The sequence below is a fragment of the Sus scrofa genome, chromosome 8 (assembly GCF_000003025.6).
Source record: "Sus scrofa isolate TJ Tabasco breed Duroc chromosome 8, Sscrofa11.1, whole genome shotgun sequence".
In the NCBI taxonomy this organism is placed as follows: Eukaryota; Metazoa; Chordata; class Mammalia; order Artiodactyla; family Suidae; genus Sus; species Sus scrofa.
This window is the reverse complement of record NC_010450.4, coordinates 85,336,088-85,360,737: the sequence shown is the minus strand read 5'-3', so window position 1 is coordinate 85,360,737 and position 24,650 is coordinate 85,336,088. Positions and strand designations below refer to the sequence as shown.

The 24,650-nt window shown below is 36.2% G+C and overlaps 1 protein-coding gene across 12 annotated transcripts in view; it reads right to left on the bottom strand.

Moving 5' to 3' along the window:
* INPP4B (inositol polyphosphate-4-phosphatase type II B) overlaps nucleotides 1–24,650 on the bottom strand; it is a 743,160-nt gene that overhangs the window by 194,463 nt on the left and 524,047 nt on the right. For all 12 annotated transcript variants that reach the window (XM_003129178.6, XM_021100667.1, XM_021100673.1 and 9 more), the window contains 2 exons: nucleotides 2,998–3,128; nucleotides 2,519–2,623 (listed from right to left, as the gene is read on the bottom strand). In XM_003129178.6, coding sequence (XP_003129226.3) covers nucleotides 2,519–2,623; nucleotides 2,998–3,128 — 236 coding nt within the window. The remainder of the gene's footprint in view (nucleotides 1–2,518; nucleotides 2,624–2,997; nucleotides 3,129–24,650) is intronic.

Below are 24,650 nucleotides of genomic sequence, written 5' to 3'. Positions count from 1 at the left end.
AGATGCAATGAAGTTGAAATCAGGTCATTAAAACAGGTTTTAATCCAACTCGAACTAATCAAGTAGGTCCTTAAATGGTACATTTGGATAGAAAAATAGAGAAAAGATGATGTAAAGCCATAAAGGGGAACACGTGAAGATGGAGAACTGGTGTGATGCATCAAGGAACCAAAGAAAAATGAAGCCGGCATACCACCAGAAGCTTGAAGGAAGCAAGGAAGGATTTGCCTATAGATTTCAGAGGAAAGCATGCCTCACCAACACCTTGATTTCAGACTTCCCACTTCCAGATTGTGAGGCATTCCATTTCTGTGGTTTATACCTCGGAACTCTGGTTGGTGGTACTCTGCTATGAAAGCTCTAGGACACTGATACATATCCCACTAAACTATTAGAAGACATTTTACTTGCTATTCTAAATTTCCTTCTTTTAGTTGCTGGTTTCTTCCTTTCACATTAGAGAAACAAAAACTAAATGCCTTGTATCATCCTGGTTCGCTCTGGTCTATTTTTAGATATTGTTGGAAAAAAACAGCATAATGAAAACGGTTCTTTTCTCTTTCAAGAAATAAGTATACGGCAAAGGGCCACTGAAATAATAAGTCCCTTTTTTGGTGGAAGAATTTTAAGGATCATCACCAAATACTTGAATGCACATTTAAACATCAATTTGACCTCCAACGAACTATCTGGTTGAGATACTGCTACCCATTCATGGCCCTAACCTGAGTCATTCTTCTCTCTCTCTCTGTTTTTTTTTTGTTTTTTTTTTTTTCATCCTTAGTTATTAAGTATTTGCAAGTGAGTTTTGTTTTTTTGTTTGTTTGTTTTTTGTTTTTTTTTTACAAAATGCCACTGTAAGTCATCTTTAAATTTGGCTACTTTTTAAATTAAAGATTTCAATGTCTCTTAATAGGTCGTAAACCGGCCACTTTTCTCCAATTTTACTAGCCCTCATAAAACTGAAGGATTCATTTTGTTCCAATGATGGCAAATACTGCACATGTCCTAATATTACCTTCATTCTATGTTTTAGATGCTCTAGTTAATTTAATTAGGAAGAGAACAACAATGCTCAGAAATGTTTAATAATGGCCTTAAGGTCATATATAAAGTGCTAAAGCTGAAATTCTGCTCCACTCTAAAATCTATAAATGTTTCACTATATCATAAAAGTCTTTACATATTGGCCATTAGAATAAAAACCTATTGGTTGTCAGATAACTTTTAAGTATTTTAGCTTCTTTATGACTTGTTGAGACTTTGGTTTTTATGATTTAAAAAAACCCATGAGATGTTGTTATATTCAAATTATTAACATTTAGTAATCAAGGAAGAATTCCTGAATTTATTAGGCGAATCCATCTCATTTTTATTTCAGTTCTTTCACTTGGCAGAATTTTTGTTGAACAGGATCCACAATAAAATTTCATATAGTTGATAGAGGTTAACAAAGATAATAAAATTACATATCAGAATGATTTTAACTACACTTGAACTTGTATGTTAGCTGGCTTTGTATATATAATCAGTATGCACAAAATTAAAAAAAATAACTTTTCTGATTATAAAACTTCAGGTGCTGTTAAAGCTGAACAGAGATTTTAAACTTTTTAAAACCTGAATATATTAAAATGTATTTAATTGAGAAATGGCAAGGTATTATGTAGAGGGACGATGAATACAACATCGTATCATTCATTCTAGTGCTATTCAGGTATGTTAGGAAAATCTGTATGTAATTTCTTGAAAAATCTCATAACTGAATACATCAAAATACTCCACCACCTTCTATGCTAAACCTGCTTTTCATAGGGAAGGAGGTGATTCAGTTGATCAGGAAGAGAACAACAATGCTCAGAAAAACAGCATAGGAGTACACCTTTGGGCTTTGATTCTTTAAGATAAATACAAAATGAACGAGTCTTTTGTTCTCTTTTTACCTAACTCAAACAGTAGCATAATTGGTAGCTACTCAGCATCATCAATCATACTTAAGAAAGCTAATCCTCATTTTGCATAGTCGCTTGTAACTCCACGCAGGTGCCATATTTACAAAGCACTGTCCAAAAACACAGTAATGAAAATATAATGGTTTCTTTTGTAGTCTTAGGGTCATTATCAGCTTCAATCATTTCACTTTTATCTTTGTATAACTGCTGAAATTTTTAATTTTACCAATAGTCAGTCTTTTTAAGAAGTACACACCAACATAATTTGTCCATTTAAAAAAGAATACTGGAGTTCCTGCTGTGGTTCAGCAGTCATGAACCCTACTAGTAACCATAAGGATGCGGGTTTGATCCCTGACCTCACTCAGTGGGTTGAGGATCCAGTGTTGGCATGAGCTGCAGTGTAGGTCGAAGATGAGGCTTGGATCTCAGTTGCTGTGGCTGTGGTGTAGGCTGGCATCTGAAGCTCTCATTCAACCCCTAGCCTGGGAACTTCCATATGCCGCAGGTGCAGCCTTAAAAATACAAAAAAAGAAAAAAAATAGAAAGAATATAACATATACTACCTTTCAAGTGAGGGCTGTGTACATGCATTCTTTGCAGATGTAGATTTACTGGAACAAATTCTAGTGATTTCTCTCCTTTGCTGCTGCTTGATTTGAAAGAGGACCCTAGGTAGGGAAAAAAAAATGAACATCATTAATAAATAAACAATGTGTTTGTGTGTTGAAAAGTACATTTGACATAGAAAAATGTTACAAGAATTTCAGAAAGAAAAACACATCCTGTATGAGTTGCTTTTTTTTTCTTGGACATTTTAAAAAAATTCTCAGTTGTTCTGATAATGATACCAGAAGGTGAAACACTGCAATCTTCTCTTCTTTCATTTTCGTGCCAAGATGGTAGAGTTCAAAATAAAATCTTGTTTGTTTTGTTTTTTAATCTTGGCACTTCTGTGTCCCTAACAACAATATTTGTTATTGTTTTCAAATAACATCTATGAAATGCAATTCATTGTGCATATGTAAAATTATTAATTTCATACCTGTTTCCTTGCTAAGTTCAGTCAGAATGTCTTGGTACATATTCACCATTTGATCACAGTGAGTAAGGACATTTTTTCGTAGATTGTCCCAGTGTGGAGAAAGCTCACCCAGTTCTTTTAGCTCCTGGTTTCTGTTCAGGATAGAAAAGAGGAGAAAATACTTATTTTGATCTTAAATCCACAGACACAAAATACTTAATCAGGGTTGCCAAACCAATGAAAAACTGACTCACCATCCCTTTCAGGAAAGCTCTGTGCTTATCAGAAAAAAAAAAAAAAATATTTTAGGAGTTCCCATCGTGGCTCAGCAGTAATGAGCCCAACTGGTAACCATGAGGATGTGGGTTTGATCCCTGACCTTGCTCAGTGAGTTAAGGATCTGCCATTGTGCTGAGCTGTGGTGTAGGCTGCAGATGCAGCTCGGATCTGGCGTTGCTATGGCTGTGGTGTAGGCCAGCAGCTGCAGTTCTGATTCGACCCCTAGCCTGGGAACTTCCATATGCCACAGGTGTGGACCTAAAAAGCAACACACACACACACACACACACACACACACACACACACACACACACACAGTTTTATATATATATGTATGTGTGTGTGTATATATATATATATAATATGTAAATAGTTTAGGCAACACAAACATTAGTTTTGCATGTCAAAGAGTTTTAAAAAATGTTTCAATTACTGATAACAATTTCATAAAGATGGCAAAGGTTTACTATTCTTAATACATAAAGAGTCCATTCAATCAAAAACAAAACAAAACAAATACTAAACCTCAATAGAAAAATGGCCGAGTTCTAGGCTTCAACGATCCAAAAGAAAATAATGTGGAAAGCGCTTTGAGCATGCCTAAAGGAAACACAAGCTATTCAGGTAATCTGGCTTATATATAATAGAGCTGTAATTTAAAGCCCATAAATGGTATGATCAGGTATAATTTTATTGGTATCAGTTTCTCCCAAGAAGACAACTTAAGTAAATACTATATGCCTATAGTTTGTCCCCTCTTTATCAAAAGGAAGAGTTAGTCAAGTCATCTATGCTTTAATTATTAACTTTTATCTAATCCCCTCTCCTTTAGCCAAGTTAATTTAAATCATCAGAATGCCTTTTTAAATTATAATGATAAATGGCTTAATACGCTGCTTAGTTAGATTTCTTATTCATTTCTGTAACCTTTTACCGAACAACATTTTCATGAGGCTAATTTAACCAGCAATAATGAAACTTCTTTGCTATTTTGGCTGCGAAACATGCTAAATACCAAGCTAATAAATTCTGAAGATGTAGAATCTTTAACATCCTGTTAAATACAAGAATAACGGATGGTGTGTAAAAATGTGACTTGCTTTCAAATGCTTGTAAGTGCCTTTGTTTTGTTTCAGTGGGGAGGCAATATAGTGTTGCTGCATCTTTGATCTGGGGTCTTGTGTGCATGTTAATCTCCTTCGCAACTTTTCCACAGATTAGCTTTCATCACACAACATTCATGGGAAAAGAAGTAAGTAATCAATGGACAAGGAGAGTAAGGAAGTTCATGACCAAAGGGAGATGAGGAGGGAAGGTTGAAGAGTTGGGGACTCAGATGGTAGGGTATTCAAAATTCAAGACAAAATAGCAACAATCAAAACAAATATTTCCAAAAGCTTGAGATATCCAAGTCAAGAAGAAGCAGGGTTATTAGGTGACATCTGAGGTAGACAGCAATTGTGAAATTTCAACTTAACATGCAAGGTTTTGGGTTTTACTTCCAACACACAGTTATAACAGAAATAGTAGATAAGTAGTCCTGTTTAATATTAATAAGTGCACCATGGGTTTACAATTTATGCTGTCTATGAATTCTTATTATAAACAATAATTAAAAGGAAGTATAGAGAGAGGGATGAGAGGTAATGCCGAACCCCTGACTACAGTGTGGGGTACTGGGGTACACCTCACTGCCCAAGAGAAGTCTGACAAAGTGTGGTCAGAAAAGTTTCAAGTTCTATAGGCCACAACTTAAGGGAAGCTGGGATAAACCTATAAACTGGTGTTTAAAATTTATTACACCCCTCCAATACATCAAAACTTAGCTACAGGGATATCTAGATGAAACCTGGAATTCACTGTTTGTTCTGAGATGACATTAAATAGATGCACATTCTAAAAGGGACAAATGACCAATATAAGTTTTCATTGCATTAAAAAAAGTTCAAATATATGAGAATTATAGAATAAAGATGTAAAACCCCAGAGTAATAAAAAAGATGTGAAAAAGAATGGGACCAAGTGAGAAAGTAACAATATGTTTTAAAAATGGAAAGAAATTAGCTTCATTAATACATTAAAATAGAGAAGATTACTGGGTGCACCAAAATCATTAAACTTCTTTTTTTTTTTTGAATTATAGTTGATTTACAATATTCTGTCAATTTCTGCTGTAGAGCAAAGTGACCCAGTTATACAAATACATACATTCTTTTTTTCACATTATCCTCCATCATGTTCCATCACAAGTGATTAGATATAGTTCCCTGTGCTATACAGCAGGATCTCATTGCTTATCCACTCCAAATGCAATAGCTTGTATCTACTAACCCCAAACTCCCATATGACGTCACTTACATCTGGAGTCTAATATGTGGCACAAATGAATCTATTTACAGAAAAGAAACAAACTCATGGACATGGAAAATCAGTAATCTTTTCAATCAGGAAAGCTAGGGCTGTGTGGGTCATCTTTTGATTTGTCACTCTGTAAACAAACAAACAAACAAAAAAACCTTTGCAATCTAAGAGCCTTGCTTTGCATCTCCATCCAGGTTTTCTGGAAGGTGAGGCAATCCCAGGACATCCAGAGGGAGATAAGAAGGGAAGTGCTGGAGGGAAAAAGCAAAAGCAGATATGAGGTGGTCACTAACAAGATGAGCAGAACTACACAAGAAAACATAGCCGGTTATGGGACCATCTTAAATGACTCCAGAGATGTTATATGGAATCTCTGCACCTTGGAGCAGATTGTTAGATGGAGGAAAGTTGATTTATATGCCAGTTTCATACATCTTCTCTGTTTCACCAGCAGAGATTCATCTTCTGGGACATTAACTCCTCTGTGCTTCTACTTACGTAATCTGTCTCCTCTGGGGATCCACTGGGGAAGCAATGCCCCAGTAGAGACAGAACCTTCCTGGGTCTGGTCTGGTAGAACACAGGTGCAAGATCCATTCTGGATATTTCCATTGCAGAGGCCATGGGGGCATGCTAATGGCTGGTCTTTGCCTTGAGGGAGGCTGATAAGCTGGTGGCATTAGGAGATAAGGTGACAAGGGTGGAAGTATCTGGAGCTCTCCACTGAGCAGGTGGTCAAAAACTGAAGACATGTTCCTTTTGGTTAAGCCAGCAGTGAAAAGCACATAAACTGTGCCCAGGACAGGCAACCTCTTGCACGATTCGGATTTGCTTGCATCATTGTATGAAATCCAGATAGAAAACAACAATCTTCATCTTCACCAAGGGGACGTTCAAGTACAATCCTTCAAAATGAAGGCCAGTTGCAGTTTGCCAAAGACTTAAAGAGAAGTAGTGAACCAAGCACAGAATTCAATACTCCAGCTGATTTTGAAGGCCTTGCCAATATTTTCTACTCCTCATTCCAGATTTGCCTTATTCTCCACTGGCACTTCCGCTGGTTTGGGTTGCTTCCTTGTTAGGTCACCTAGACTTTAATCCCAAGGGATTAGGCTCGTAGTTTCCTTGCTTATTGAATTTCCCATTCACATCTGGGCATATGACATATCTACATTCTAGACATACTTCCCATTGCTCAGATTATACCACAGCAGCCCTATTTCCTCACCATGATGAGCACCGTATCTCTTCCTCTCTGCCGTTCCATTTAGTTGGGGACGTGGAAGCCAGGTCACGTGTGAAATCAATCACAACTTTCAGGTAAGTGGGGCTCTTCAGGGGTCCCCTAACTAAACTACCTCTACCCACACTCCAAGAATGAGGATTCTAACTGACAAGATCTAAGGCTGTAGGGAAAGTAAGCACAGATCCCTAAATGGGGCACTGTGATCAATGACAAGGGCCCATGCTTTCTCTAGAGGTGATTATTTTAGCTGTGGTAGGCACAGTCTCTATAAGCTATTGGTTTGGCATATAAATTTTATCTTGAAGGATAGTACCCAACCTTAACACTTTTCCCCAAGCTGGTATCTTAGCTGAGTCTTTCATGATTTATATTATTCCACAGTTCTATCAGATCTATGGCTTTTGAGTGGTGGGGTATGCAGTGATTACAAACTCATCGTTGCACCTCCTTTGAGGTAACAAGTGTCCTTTGGTTAGAGCAACATTATGTGGGACGCCTATCATATCACTGGATCAGGCATTCTGTAAGCCATCAAATGTGAGTGCCAGCAGTGGCACTACTAGCAGAAAAGGGAAACACATATTCACACGGTGTTTCACATACCCAGGATGAACTGCCACCTTCTCCAAAGTCAAATGGATCCAACTTAACTGACCTGCCATCAATTAGCTGCTTGGTGTCCCCCAAGGAATTGTACCACATTCATGTCCATTGCCAATCTATTGCTGGCATTCAAATTTAGCAGTGACAGTATCTCTAACAGCCTTGGAGAGGGAGGCCATACCTTTAGGTCCATGTATAATCCTTGTGTCTCCCATCAACACCATTCTCTTCATGGGTCTATCGCATAAACTCTGGGGTATGTGAGAAAGAAATCTGGCTAATATCCTCAGGCAGGTGACAGTGTCCATCTGGTTGTAGAAAGCCTGCTCTGTAATATTTGTTTTCTGATAGGCATAGCTCTGAGTCATAAAGGTATTTGTGCTCACTTCCATAGGCCTATCCACACACCTTTGCCCAGATCCCTTGTAACCAATCTTCTAGTTTTATTTCTTCCAGGCCCTTGAAGACACTTTGCTAATACTCAATATATATCCACACCTCAGACCATCTCTGCCTCTAAATGAAAATAATTACACTGTTTTTCAGCATATATATATGTGTGTGTGTATAATTTTACATATACTTATAATACATATGACATAGATATAATTGTAACATGTGCATCAGAAATATAGTTCAAAAGCACAGCAATTATTTATGTGCATAAACAAAAGACGTCTTTTTGTGTAAGTATATGTGCGTGCTGTATTACTAATTTTCCCCATTATTTGTAATTGAACTGACATACATTATAGGTGAAGAAACCATGTGCCAGTTTATTCCTATTACTCCACTGTTATTACTAGCACCTCCTTCATTTGTAAAATAAAATGTCCCATTAAATTATCCACATTATAGGATATCAGAATTAATAGATCTTTTTTGATGTAGTAAAAGAAAAAAACAAACTCACAGAATGTCACATTTGGAAGGGAATTTAAGAAATAATTTGAAACTTCTTGTTTCATAGATGGAGGCCTCTAAATAAATCTGCTTGTTGATCCTGGAGTCACTAGAATATCACAAGTCTTTTAGACTATATTTCCCATGTCCACTCTTTTCTCACCCCATAAAACTCTGCACTGTAACAACAAAGAAATACAAAGCAACTTAAAAAAAATAACATTTGCCTTGTTTATTGAAGGTACACAATGGACATAATGTTGAGTGAGTGGGATTTGGAACCTGGACGTACTGACTTCTAGGATTATATTTGTAAGTTTTCATGTACTTTTAATGTTAAACTTGAACAAAAGAATAAGTTACAATTTGAGATTTTTACTTCTGATTCTTTCAGTTCCAATGTCATGGCTACTAGTTATGCAGTAATCATCTCTAAAATATGTTCAAATGGATAGTGATACTTAGTATCATGAGAGCCATAGGTATGGACTTTGCAAATTGCCACTTGTATCTAAACAGAATTCTGGCATCAACATTGTAATTAAATAGCTACACATCTTTACTAAGACTTTGGTACAGATAGCAAAGGCGGTGAGCTATGGAAATGCATTTTTAGTCCATAGAAAATTTGTAAAAAATTCCTTCCCCCCATCTATAAACATCTTTGTTTGATTCACAGTAACAATGGCTTCTGCTTTCAAAAGCTGTCTCCTTCCATTGTTACCTTACAACAATAACAACAAAAATTTATTTCTGGAAAATCCACTGCCCTGCTAAACACATACAATCTCTATGAATTTACTGCTTTACTCTAAAGTTCTGTTTCTAAAACAAGTCTCCTGGTTTGTCTCTAACTCTTTCTAATTCTTCAAGACTCCAATAGGTAGGCACAGGACATTGAAAAGATTGAATTTCAAATATCAATAAGCTTAGGCTGTTAACACATTTGAGTTTTCTTGGCACTTACCGCCATCCATCCCTTCTCACTTTGCTACCTACAAAAATAAAAGGCAAATCACATAAGATAAATCTCCAAAGGAGAGAGGTGATTGCACAGGCCTCCTTGAGAAACATCTAATGCTCTATGGTTCTTGACATTTCAACTGTGAAGTATGACAATCTTGATACTTGATGAAATATTCATACAGATTCTTGGAAATAACTCTTGTGGTGCACTTTTTGTCTATATGGTTTGTTTTGCCTTACCTTGTTCAAATATTTCAAAAATACATGCTTTTCCTCTTTAGGAAAAGTGGAAGTTCCTGGAGGTCATGATGATCCTTTGAACCTTCTATAATGTAGAAGACACTACTAAGTATACAGCATGTTCCAAACACAGATTCTTAAATAAGACAGAGAGAAAATGAGACTCAAAAAAAAAAAAAAAAAGTCCCAAATGACTCTTGAAGAACGAAGATAAATAATTGAAAAGAAAATGAGTCATAGAAGAGCTGGAAGAGAAATATCCAAACCTGCTTTGCAGTTTTTACATGCAATGCATAAATTATTGGAAAGAATATTAAATAGATAAATGTTATTTAAACTTATTCCTTACACCCCTTAGGCTGATGTGGCTTGAAGGATGAGGAGGGCATTGGACCACAGGGAAGCGAAGTGGGTGAATTGGCATCAGGCTTTTTTTCTTACTCCAGCCACCCACCAGCTCTAACTGAATCTCTCTCATTAATATTGGAAGTCTGTGTATGGAACTGTGAAAAAAGGTCTCTGCTGCTAAAAAATAAAACTAAGTTTAAGATTACCAAAATAGAACATAGTGGAAAGAGGAGAAAGTTTAGCATCTATATAAAGCTTCTATTTAAAAGAAAGTCTTAAAGCCTACTGATAGTGTATTCAAGGGGGGAATTCCAACACAGGGGAAAATGTGCTCCGAGCCTGTGAGTTGCAGAGACTTGTCTTATTTATCGCTTTGTCCTTCTGCAGGCCTTAGTCCATGGAAAGGGCTCAGTGTAGGCTTTTTGACTGAATGAATGAAAGGGTTGTTTGTAGACTATAGTTCTTAGATTTTCCTGAAATGTGAGATAAAGTCAGAATATAAATTAAGCCCCAAGTTGAATGCTGTGCTCTGCCCCAGTTAAAACGGATACATGCAATACAAAAATGAGTCTAGGTCTGTACCCCTAGTTTGGGCAAGTCTTCCTTAGGAATAGAGAAAGACTTCATATGGCATTTCTTACTGTAATAGATAATTTTAGGTGTCCACTAGACCACAAGATGTCATATTTGGTTAACTGTGATTGTGGGTGTTTTATGAGGATGTTTTTGGATGAGATTAACATTCAAATCAGTAGACTGGGTAAAGTAGGTTGCCCTTCCTACTTGGGTTGGGTATCATGCTATCAGCTGAAGGTTCAAATTGAGTAAAAAGCCTGAGCCTCCTGTAAGCAAAAGAGAACTCCTCCTGCCAGACTGACTTTGAGCCAAGACATTGGCTTTTCCTGGGTCCTGGATGCTGGCCTTCGAACTACGTCATAACCTCTCCTAGGTCTCCAGCTTGCAGACTCCCCTTTCAGATCTTAGGAGGAGTCTTCACACACACACACACACATGCACGCATGCACTCACGTACACACACACCCTACCAGTTCTATTTCTCTAGAGAATCCTGAGTAATACACTCACTATGTAGATATTACATCACAAAGATTTCTCTCTCCTTGGTATAAAAGAAGCTGGGGGTGGTGGTGAGATGGAAACATCTAGAATATCATTTAGGCTCTTTTATGAACTTTAATCCCTCCCACCACATTTTACAAATACCCTGCTGACTTCTTAAAAAAAAAAAAAAAATCACAGTGATGCTCAGCTTGTCCAAGCGACATACGTAAGAAATCTCCCTAGTTCTGAAGACACAGCTCCACAAGGAAGCACTTATTTTTAAAATTTTTTCAAACATTTTCATTAAAGCATAGTTGATTTTCAATGTTGTGCCAATTTCTTCTGTACAGCAAAGTGACCCAGTCAGGTGCACACACACACACACTCCCTTTCTTATATTATCTTCCATCATGTTCTATCCCAAGAGACTAGACATAGTTCCTTGTGCCATAGAGAAGAAGCTCACTGCTTATCCATTCTAAATGTAATAGTTTGCATCTACTAACCCCAAACTCCCAGTCCATCCTACTCCCTCTCCCCATCCCCTTGGCAACCATAGATCTGTTCTATATGTCTTGAGTCTATTTATGCCTTGTAGATAGATTCATTTGTGCCATATTTTAGATTCCACATATAAGTGATATAATACTTTATTAGAAATGTAAGCCCAGAATAACCAACTGAAAAAAAAACCTGGTTATATAAATTCAAAAGTCCCTAAAAATATGAAAAGTAATTATTGGAAGAAAGAGTGCTCAAGAATAATAGTTAATTCATTTACAAGAATGTAATAAGACCAAATAGCCTGATAAAAATTTATCTACCAAAGGATACAGCCCAGTAAGAAAGACATTAAAATGTTATTTGAAATTGTTATTATCTAAGTAAATAAAAATATTTTCCCACTATGAGTTGAACAATACCATTTTGTAGAATAAAAATAGCTATACTATTTAAATAGAGCGTTTTAGTGGTTATCACACTCTAAAAATACACGTGGGTGTACATGGGTGGCAAGTTTAATAGCCAAATAGCTTTCATTCATTAAGCAAAATTAGACCTTAAATCAAGCCCAAAAGAAGCCATAAAAAAAGAAGCCATTAGGAAAAAAAATTAAATACTAAATAGTCAATGAAGAATAGACTCCATAAATGACTGGTGGGTGGCTTCATTTCATAAAGCAGTCGGGTGACACCATAAAACTGAACAAAGTTCAACTACATGTCAAGTTTCACAGTATTTTCAACCCATAATTCAAACTGTCTGTGCTTTAACCCAGAGAGGGATAAAAACTTCATCCATAAATCACAGGCTTTTTTTAAAGTGCACTTTTAGAAATGACAATGTCAATAATGTTGCAATTCATGATCCACTATTTCACTGAGTGGTCATTCACTTTGATTTTTACCTGACATTAAAATAAGGGGCTGTTGTACTATACATTCAAGGTTTCAAGTTTATGTTCAAAGACTAAGAATTGGAACACAGTAACTACAGGATTTAGCTGTAATCATGGAATCTGTTTGTATCTGATAAACAGCCAGATTCTATAATTTAATTTTACATAACTGAATTAGAAAGAAATATGATGAATGATAAGCATGTCATTCCACCCCTAAAGTCTATTTGCTGTTCCTGATAAAGGTAATTTCATTTATTTACTTTTAAATAACATCTTATTTACTCTTCAAAGTTAGTCAAACACAGACTTTTAAAAAAATATATCTTAAAGCTCGGGGTTCCACTTATGCTGAAAGTGGTGGCATGGTATGTGAAGTTTATCCTCAATCCACATGTATTGATACGTACACATCTTTTCACTGCACGCAGCTATGAAAATTACAAACTGTACCTGAAAGGCTAGTAAAGCAAGAAAGTACGCTCACACTGCCGTCATTTTTCATTATTCTTGTCCCTACTTTTAGAAAGCACAAATGTTTGTTGAGTATGACCCCTTTCAATTTTCACCCCTGGATCTGGAGGTGTCACCCAGTTCCGTTTCCTAAGTAGACAGAATCCAAGAGGCTCCACAAAGTGCTTGGCAAGAGAGCTCTGCAGAAGACACCATAAGGCTTTCCAGGTGATCAAGATGACTCTTGGATAAAATCTATCTCTTTTTACTCTCAAAACAATCCTCAGATATAATTGTTCCAGAGCTGGACTAAACAAAATTAAAAGGTCAGTCACACCTGGTCACATTTCAAGCGCTCGAGAGTCACATGGCTATTACACTAGGCAGTACAAAACAGTCCCATCATTATGAAAAGTTCTAGGGAGCAACACTGCTGTAGAAGAAGAATATAAGTGAGACATAAAGTGATTTGTTCAAGGCCATTTTGTTAGGACATAGTGTCAGAATCAAGACTTGTACAGAAGACTTGTGATGGCAACTCTTGCTTAATTCTTGGTGAGTGTGATTTCTCTTAAGAAAGTATCCTTAGAGAGGAGGACAAGACTGAATCTCCCACCTGAGGAAATCATCAAATATAACTTTCACCAGGGTCAACAGAGAGTCAGTGCAAATATTTTGCTCAAGTGTGCACTTGCCAGACAGCCTTGGCTACTCTCAAAGAACAAAACAAAATTCTTATGTATTTTCTATTCCTTTAAGAAATGTTTATGTAGTGCTTATTATTATTCATGCCAGGCACTATAATAAGAACTGGACAAATATTCACTCGCTCAATATGTATGACAGCCTAGGGAAACAGGTATTCGTACTACCCTCCTTATTTCACAAATGAGGAAACTGAGTCTCTGGGAAGAGAAGTAATTGACCCAAGTCATCCAGATAGTGAGTTGCAGAGTTGGGCTTAAGCCCAGGAGGTGTGTCTAGGGTGACCATGCTTTAAATGACTATTCTATTCACACCTGCCATTAGAAACACAACCTCACTCTCACTAGAAATCACAGCAATAGTGTATATCTTGATACTATCAACTTGGAAAACAACAACAACAACAAAGCCCTTCTGTCCTTTGCTGGCAAGGGTGAAGCTTAATGTCAGCCTTCTCATTCTTTACATTAAATTCCAATGAGCAGGATGAAAGGAGGGCTTTATGTTAGTAGAGCTCTTCTTTGAAAAATTAGAGATGTCACTTGCTGGTTATCCTAGATCAGTGCTTCCCAATAGAACTCTTTGTAATGATGGAAATGTTTCAAAGCTGTGCTATTTAATTATGATGGTTTCTAGCCATATGTGACTAGAAATCACTTCAAATGTGACAGAGGTGACAGAGAAACCAAATTTTTAATTTCATACCATTTTACCAAAATTTAACTGAAGTTTCAATAGCCACATGGGACAAGTAGCTTCTGTATTGAATAGCACAGACCTAGACAGTTCAACTAAGAGCCAAAAAAAAGCTCCTTCTTGGCTTCTAAACCTGGTGTTTGCCCACTATTTCCTACATCGATGAATGATGTGTATATGAGTAACTGAATCACTTCACTGTACACCAGAAGCTAACACAACATTGTATTCAACTAGACTCAAATATAAAATTAAATTAAATTTAGAATAATGAATTATATCTACCTATTCAGTCATGGAGGTCAAGATACTTAAGATACTTATCCTGAATGCCTTACCTCCAAATATAATCCATCACCAAACCTGACTTTAGCTCCTTAAAAACTTCCAAATGTTTGTATATTTCGCCATTTTCCCACAACCACCATGGTCTAAGCCACCATCATTGTTGGCCTAGGCAACCTCAACATCCCCTAAACTGGTTTGTCCCTCCGCACTTGTCTCCCTTTTTTGAACTGTACTCATGTCATTCTCTTAGCACAGCTTTAGTTGTTCTTGGGAAAAGATTACATTCCTGAGGGCTTATTATATGCCCATTGTGATGAGAGATTCCTGTACAGTAAGAAAATTGAAAGTCCTTCCTTGTCTGTATCCCAGAACTAAGTTGAACCTATCATTCCAAAATCACTGTCTCAGCTCCAAACATACCAACTCTGAGGGAGAGACAAGCCCAGTCTACTTTCCTGCCCACAGGGATTTGTAGTTCCACAGAGTACACACATCTATGAGGTATGCTAGATTGGTAAACTAGAGGAGATTAGAATAAATTATAGGCGTTCAGCTAAGATGAAAAATAACAATAATAGTTTCAATATTGAGTATCTATTTGTATGGGATTTTTTTATGGAAGTGCTAAGAGTGGGTTTCACAGAGTAAAGGCCTAGGTATGTATGCTCTAGGTGTTTTCATCAACAGCTCATTTTAAACCTTGCAATAACCTGCTGCATTTGTTATTTAATCCCTTCTTTGAGGAAACTAAAGATCAGGACAGTTAAGTAAATTGTGCCAAGTCACATAATAATTAAGTAGAGTTGGGGGAGGCAGGTTTCAAACTCTGCTGCTCTCTTTCTCTCTCTCTCTCTCTCTCACACACACACACACTCTCACCAAATCCCATAGCCATAAGTGCCAGAGTCTCCTGATTGCTCATTTATTACTGCAGTAGCCCTGTAGGACAAATGATGACATTATTATCTGAAAATTTTTTTTAAAAAGTTAAAAATTGAGAGGTTGAGTAATTTTCTAAAAATTATAACTATGATTCAATTGGCAGATACAGAGGTTTTGGACTGGCGTAGATCATTATTCCAATTCTGTGTTTTTATCATCACAACACACAATCTCCACTCCTCAATCCATTTGAAATAAGGGATCTTGGCACAATAGACAAATATGGTTCTGACTGAGCTTTGCTTTATTTGCTCCTGTGGGGCTATTGTAATAATCAAACAGCAAAATAAAACACGTATTTCTATCGCCAGCTTGGCGGTACTAAGCACTCTCCAGGACCTCTCATTAAATGATACCAAGGATCCATAATGATGAACTTAATGGCACATAGCATCTGCTCCCAATACTAGGAGGTGGTAGGGCAAATGCACTTTCCATGATAAATAATCCGCTACATGGTATTCCAACTGTGCCTCAACATTGCATGAAGAAAAATGAGCAGAAGAAATAACACTAATCAGGTGAGTCCATACTGGAGTCCTGATGTGATATTTCTTATGCATCACTTCCGGATCTTTAAGACTTAAGATTTTCCTCAGAGAAAGCAAGCAAGAGTGACCAAGAATGAAACACTAAAAGAAACAAAATGGAAGAGACAGAGCACTATAAAAACACTTATGTGATTCATCAGTTGGAGGTTTATTTGATATAGATGAGACCTAAATAGAAAAGCCAGCTCTCTATTACTTTTCCTGCTAATCCATGTTTCTTTAAGGTCAGAAAATATTTTCAGTGTGTTTTTATTTTATCTATGTAAACGTCAATAGATATGTCAGAAGTCACGTGCTTCAGCCTGGCCAAAATAAACCAAGTGTAAGATGAGGCTTGGGGTTGTGGGTAGACAGGAGCTCTTACTTGCCTTGTAGGCCATGTGAAGAGGAAACTTTGCCTGGTGATAGATTTTGAAAAAAAAGGTACATAAATTATATCTGAGAATATCAAACCACATTAAATGGACAGGCTGGCTCACCAGGTCCGTTAAATCCAACTGTACATCTTTTCTCACAGTGGGGATATTTTTGAGATAGAATTTACCTGAATATATTCTAGTTCTAGTCCATAATTCCTAATATATACTTTCCACATTTTTAAAAATGGCACCCCTGTAGCATTATTAATTTGAAATAAAATGAAGATTTTTTTTAAATGTCAGAGTCACAAAATGCTTTAAAATAAGGTGCAAGGAAGAAAATTAAATATTTTCTTCATTTTGCCTCAAACTAGGTAGAGTGCTTAGAGAGACAATTTAATAGTTTACGATAATATTGAAGTAAGCATATAGAACATGTCTCTGAAATGTTACTCTGTGCAGCAACTAGGCTTTCAACCCGGTATTTCAAAGTATCTTACTATCTTTTGCATGTATAAGAATATTTTGTGTTCAAGAAATAAATTTAAGGTGTAGATAGAAAGGCAGATTGACAGATCGATAGATCAATAGATCGATAGATAGATTGACAGATAGATAGACATCATAGGTACATAATATAGTTCTAAAAACAGCAATATAGAATATTTGAAATATTTAATATTGAACAAAAAAGTGTCTACTGACATAAAAATTTTATTGCTATGAATTTATTATACATACATTATGAAGGCTAGTATCTAAGACAAAGTATGTACCTTTTTTCAAAAAAGTGCTAAGAAAAATTTTATTTAAAGTTTATATATCCCAAATTCTATCACATTTTCCCTACTAAAGTGGTTCAGATTTTTTGTTTTATTTATAAGATTTTTTTCTCTGTATGATACACATAAATATTCCTATGTCTTATACAAAGCCCAAGAACATCTTAAAGTTAATTGTTAAAAAACATTCTTATGCTTTCTTCTAGATTCCCAGGATTATATACCACAAAGTTTCTCTCCTTCCCTACTCCTGGGACCAATGAAGAAAAATATGTGTAGAGAAGAAATTAAGCTGGAGAAAAAATAGAAAAATATATTATATAAATCAAACTAATTTTTTTTCTGGGGAGCTTTATGAACTATGAGATACATTTTCACTGAAATCTTTCATATCTTTAAAACTTTTTGTACTATGATAGGCTTTAAAATATCATTTTATTAGTGTAGAAAATTATACATGTTTTATAAAGCCAAACACTCTATGGCCATCACAGCCTCCCATCTAAACACATACATGCACACTCCATCATATAGTATGTTGTGTGTAGCTGTCATGGAGCTTCAACGTGCCAAATTCCATAATTTTATTTTATAAGTAACCTATTTCAATGCAGCCTAAGCACAGCAAACTTTTGAAGTAGTATAAAACCTGAAGAAATTACTCAACAACAAAATATGTGATGACAATAAAATAAGCTATAAAATTTTTATAGATGGCAGTTTGGCAAGACCTACATAACCTGCCTGCATGCAACCCAAGCTGAAGGACTGTGAAGCCTGAGGCATTATAAACACAGGCAAAGAGTCACATAAACACACACATACATACACACACACACACATCTTCTAGGTATTTAGGATCCCTGAGCAGTCTTCAACTTGTCACTCTCCTTTTCTCTCCATTATAACTCTGTAATAATCAAGTTGCCATTTTCCCCCTTCCTTGAAGGAGGCTAGATCAAAGACCTGGGTTTAATACCTACATCCCTTAGGTACCATGATTATGGAGTAATTTAGTAAGCTTCTCAGAAGCCAGGTGTTACACTGAGTGTTTGGTAGGCAGAACCGCGCCCCTGCCTTCACTTTCCAACACATAGTTCTAGTGTCATTCTCAAGATGTTACATACACATCCAAGCTATCCCCTTGATACATCTACTGAAAATCTGCATTTTTATAACATTTTCCAACAACTTATATGAGTCTGCAATGTAAACCATGGATATTTTTATTTATTTTTTAAAATTGAAGTATAGCTGATTTACAATGTGGGGTGTTAATTTCAAGTGTGCAGTGAAGTGATTCAGCTATACATATACATAATCTATTCTTTTTTCAGATTCTTTTCCATTATGGGTTATTACAAGATACTGAGTATGGATGCCTGTGCTATACTGTAGGTCCTTGTTATTCCCCTATTTAATATATAGTAGTGTGTACCTGTTAATCCTGAACTCCTAATTTATCCCCCCGGCCTCCCACTACTATCCATTTGGTAACCAGAAATTTGTTTTCTACGTCTGTGAATCTCTTTCTGCTTTGTAAATAAGTTTATTTGTATCATTTGTTCATTAAAAAAAAAAAGGAACCATGGATTTTAAGGAAGCAAGGCCTTTGGCAGAAAATCCATTATAGACTATTACACATAGGCAAGAAATAATGTTGGTTGGGATTAGAATGGATGGAGTGAAAATTCAAAAAGTGAATGAATTTGAAAGCAATTGTGGCGCTAGCATGATTAGAAATTGACCTGAACTTGAATGTGGATAGATGTAGTGCGACAAGACAAAAATATTTATGTTTTATGTTTCTACATTGAAACATATTTCTCCACTGCTGGACAGAGGGTGCCATTTACTGAGACAGGGATTAATTTAGGGAGAATGATTTAAAGGGGAAGACACTGCAAGGAATCAAGAATCCCTTTTATTGCTGCTGCCATGAGAACACAGTAAGCCTATCCCCATTTACCTATATTTTTTCTTGAAGTTGGGAAGAGACAAAAACTTGAATTATAAATGGCTAGTAATTTTCTGAAAGAAAAAAAAAAACAACCAAAAAATAGAGAGACAAATTTTTTTTTAATTTTTTTTAAAGTTTGAAGGAGAGGTAAATTTTGATGTTCACATATAAAGTAAACAAAACCAAGGTACAGTTAACTGGTAACTCTAAGTATTTTTTGAGATTAGGAAGGGTTATTGCATTTGTTTTATGGTTGTATAAGAAATTTCCATTCTAAATCCACCATCCAGAACTAATCACTATTAACGTTAGCGTATATATTACTAATAGTTGAGTGCATTTCCAGTCTATTTTCCTTCTACTTTATTTATGTATCGATCAAAACTAAGATGCAATAATTTCTACTAATTAGTAACCTTCACTTTAAAACATTAGATAATAGAATTGTATATTTATTCATAATACAGCTCAGACGTGCAAGGAAAATTAAACAGGATACAGGGCATGATAGCCATGGGGACCACAATCCTGTTTCCCAGAGTGAGGCTCTTGAAGATGAGAGTAGATGTAGAAAAGAAAGACACAGTGTTTTTTCTGGATGGTGGATTTAGAATGATTTTTCTTTTACTTTTTTGTATTTTCTGTACTTTCACTATTTTCTATGGTGAGCTTATACATACATGTGCATATACATATGTGTGTGCATATATAAAGACAAATATACATATATAATATGTATATTATATGTATGTTATACATGTTTTATACACACATGATACTATACATTGCATGTATATTATATGCATATATGTGTATTATATGTATATATAATGCATATTTTTTTGCCACACTTGTGGCATATGGAAGTTCCTGGCCCAGGGATCAAATCAGAGCCACAGCTGCAACCTAGGTCACAGCTCTAGCAAGGGCAGATCCTTAGCCCACTGCACCAGGTCAGGGATCAAACCCATGCCTCAGCAGCCACTGGAGCTGCTGCAGAGACAATGCTGGGTCTTTAATTCACTATGCCACCATGGGAACTCCAAGTATATATTATTTTTCTAGCAAAAACTCACCATACATCTTATGTATTTTTAAAATATGTCTTCAAGAGCAAAGAATCAGAAAATTGCCAGGCACAATATAAGCCTTTCTTCACAGCAATAAACATAACTTGCTATCTACGAGTTCCTGCTTGGGAATTTTTTGGACATAAACCATAATATAAAATTCAAAGCAGTGTTTTAAAAACACTTCACAGTCAATGCAAAAGCTGTTACATATCTGAACTTGAACTCAGAAGACATTCATGCTTCAGCCAGTCAGAGGGAGCCCCCAAAGAATTTAAACTTTATCACAGCTCTAAGACTTGCGTATGTGCAATCTCAAGTCTTGCACACGTTGAGTCTGAGGTCATGCTAACTAAGATACTAATAGCAAGAGAGTTTTAGATGGCAGTGGCAGGCAAGGACAGACACTGTGTGTGCGAGATGGGAAGCAGCCATTCTGCCGTTATGTACTTGTCAACATTTCCACTCCATGTCAGGATGGCTGAGAAGAATAATGTTTTCCTCATTTATATGGACAGGTGTGCATTAGGCAAAAAGGTGAACCATACACACACGCGGTCCCTGCAGAGACTCATACTAACTTACGCTGTCAAGTGTACACCAATCCCAGATGTGGTAAAATGAACAATGTACTTAAATGTAGGAGTGGAATTTCATTCTTGCAAAGTTAAAAAAAATATGTCTTTAAGACACAATTGTGACTATACATACACCTAGTACTTCCTTAATTCCCTTCCTTAATTGCTATTTTATTTCACAGTTAAACCCATACTCAAACCTAGGAAATCTCTCCTGCAGAGTTTATGAGGCTGATATCAATCACAGCAGTGTTTTCAATTTTTCACTTTCCACTCCCTTGTTTACCAAGGGAGTTATCAAAATATTCAAATAATTCCCTAAACACTCTTGTAGGGAGACGGCAACACACCAACTCAGAGAAGTTGTATAAAAGTTCACATATGGAGTGAAAAGAGAGATTGAAAGAGTCAATGGAACATGAAATAAAGTGTAGGGTTTTCAAAATCCAGACTCCACAGATGTTAAGGGTGGACATGCTTGCAAATTCATCATCTTGGTCATTGAGAAGGAGCAGCTAACTTTGGTAAAATATTTTCCAGAATATTTATTATTTGGCCCTTGAAGAAAAAGTTTTTGTGAATATGGCTTTCTCCAAAAAAAAAAAAAAGAAAAGAAAAAAAGATTATATATCTATGTCTGTCTGTCTGTCTGTCTATCCATCTCTAACTGTCTCCACCCATCCACAAGACCCATGCAGAACAAACTATGAAAAGGACTTAAGGACAGCTTATATCTGCTAGTCATTTGCTTACTGCTTTTTACCAACTAAAATGACACAATTTAGTTAATATTTATTTTAAAGATTCATAAAATAGGTCACTTACGTTCCTTAGCAATGTAAATGACCACAACATAAAGTCGCCCCAGAAACTTTTTTTTCCTTTTGAAGAAATAACTCCAAGGTCTTCAAAAAATCATTCTCTCAACATAGATTTCCAAGCACACAAATGAAGCAGTTTGTGCTCTTTCCAAGTACAGAGAGAGAACGGCACTATGGCACCCAGAGTCTTTGTCAAACAAGGTAAGAAAATCCATCAAAATTGTGCTGTTAGGAGAAAGTAAAATACTTTCTGGTATGTGAGTTAGAACAGAGGTGAAAAAGGTTGAGAAAAGAACTTCAGAGTAAAGCTCTGTCTACACTGTGGATTCCACCCAACCAAGAAAAATGTTGCACGTCCTTTCGCAGGACAATGTGCCATTCTTATCTTCTTAATTTATTACATTATATCATATTAAATTTATGTTAAAATTTAATGGCTATATTAATTTATATATATAATTCTTAATTTAAATTATTTTCGCATCTGTATGGCAGGGATCTTCAAGTAATTTTTAAAGAAAGTTTGGTGATGACATTTTTTGAGCTCCTGCAGACTTAGCTCTGTTATCTCCATTGCTTCCATTCATAAAAATAATTCATAACCTGACCTTATATAATCAAGTGGGGCCATAGCCTTTCTCTCTCTAAAAAAAAATCAGTAGATCTTATGCCGTGGGCTTTTGTAGAGAAGTATAAGATTAGACTGATTTTAGTATATGAAGAAAAAAAAAAAAAACTGCTTAAGCATTCACTGTTTTCTTCCAAGAAATTGCATGAATTGTTCTTCCTCACTCAAGAACACACAATTTTTTGGTAGCTTCCAGTTTGGTGCTCTGCATATCTAACATCTTCTTTCTCATCATTTTGAACTTCTTCCCATCTTTGTTTTGTATTTGAGAACAGCTTTTCATGTTTGTCTTCCACATCTTTCATGTGATTCTCAGTGTCCAATCTGTTCTTCTCTACTGCCTCTGTGGATTTAATTTGCCTGCTGCATTTTAAAATTTCAGTTCTCTCTCCATTACTCTTTTCTTCTCAGCATTTTCCCTAACAGGTGATGATTCATGACTTAAGGCACTCCAATTCCATTTCATGACAGCCATACCTTCTTTCACTCTACTGAGATGGCTGGTCAATTTTCTTATGAGTTTTTCCTATTTCCTTTTTGAGTCTTCAACATGGATTTTTCTCTATTTTTCTTTATAAAATGTTAAAGAGTCATTGTTGAATTTTTTTAAAACACAGCTTAATGTTGAGAGAGCTACGTAGGAAAAGTGTTGGAAAAACAAAAGATACCTGAAATAGGCTGGCCATCAAAGTGCCTACCCAATTTTCAAAACCTATCATATTCTTACACAGCTTAGTTTCATGGGATTGAAATGAGATTTTCTTCTCTGAACAATTTCCAAGGTGTATTGATAACAGTTCTTAGGTCTGTCCTTACCAATGAAACTTTTAATATATGGAGGCATTGTTCCTCTGTCTCCACCCAAACTGCCTACTACCCCCTTCCAAGTGTTTGCTAGCTATTTATTTTATTTATTTATTTATTTATTTATTTATTTATTTATTTATTTATTTATTTATTATAAATGCACAGGGGGGAAAAAGGATACAGAGAAAGACAAGAGAACAAGATGAATGGCAACACAGTGGTTATGCCTCCTAAGAGCCAAGACTACCTCTACTCTTTCTCCTTATTTCTTACTCCTTTCCCACTGGGATCTACTATTAGTAAATGAATGGATACACTATATCAGCGGGAATGAAGGCAGGGGTTGAAAAATAACCCTGGAGGACTCAAAAGCCAGACATTCAGAGGTCAGTGGATCAGCCTTTAAGGGGTTTCTAAATCGTGACAAAAGACAGATGGGGAGTTCCCATCATGGCTCAGCAGTAACAAACCCGACTAGGATCCATGAGGATGCAGGTTCGATCCCTGGCATTGCTAAGTGGGTTAAGGATCCAGCATTGCTGTGAACTGTGGTGTAGGTCTCACATGTGGCTCGGATCCAGTGTTGCTGTGGCTGTGGTGTAGGCCAGCAGCTAAAGCTCTGATTCAACCCCTAGCCTGGGAGCTTCCATATGCCATGGGTGCAGACCTCAAAAGACAAAAAAAAAAAAAAAAAGAAAAAAGAAAAAGAAAAAAGACAGATGGGACAACAGTAGAGGTCTTTCTCCTCTCTTTCTCACTAGTCAACTGTATTTTTTGATGTAATAGAATTAGTGGTCCATCAACAAAGATGTTCAACACCCCCCTCCCCGCCCAAATACTAACCTAATAATAGTATGTTAGTATAATAATGTAGTATTATGTTAATAGATTTCGGTGCTTTACAAAAGGTCATCTTTTTCCATTTTCTGTGTCTTTTTAGATATTTAGTTAGTTTCTGTGTCTTTTTAAGATCTTTAGATGTTAAGACTGGCTAAGTTAGCTGTAGCTTTCCAGTACCACTTGATAAGGTAAGGCCCTACCTTAATTTCTTAATTCTACTTCATCTGGTAACTCCTCTTCTGTGGTTCTGGCTGAAATAAAGATGCTAGGTTTTGCCTGACACCTCTAACTCATGCTTGCCTTCTCTAAGTCCTTCTTATTCTATAACCCCTGAGAGGAAAGGTTACCCTCTCCAACCTTTCCCTATAAAGAGTGATATTTACATGTTTCTAGGAAGAGTGGTTCTTAGTGTACAATAGTCTTGAATGCAACAACATTGAGGATGATAATTCTTTCATGACTTTAAACACCCAAGCTCCATACTCTTTCTATACTAACATAAGCTTGTTTATCCTTCCTGGGAATTTGTTTTGACCATCACCTACTCTTAGTACTGGCTCTAGGTAGGAAAATATTAAATAATTTGGCTTAACATTAATTCATTTTTGCACCTAGCTATTACAAGTTAGTCTGCTTAGGTTCCTGAACATGTTACATCTTCTCTTGGCTTGAGTCAATGACTGTTGTCTGATTTCCGTGGCCTGACTATTCTCACTCTTCTCCTCTTTTTTTTTTTTTTTTGGCCACACCTTCAGCACACAGAGATTCCCAGGCCAGGGATCAAACC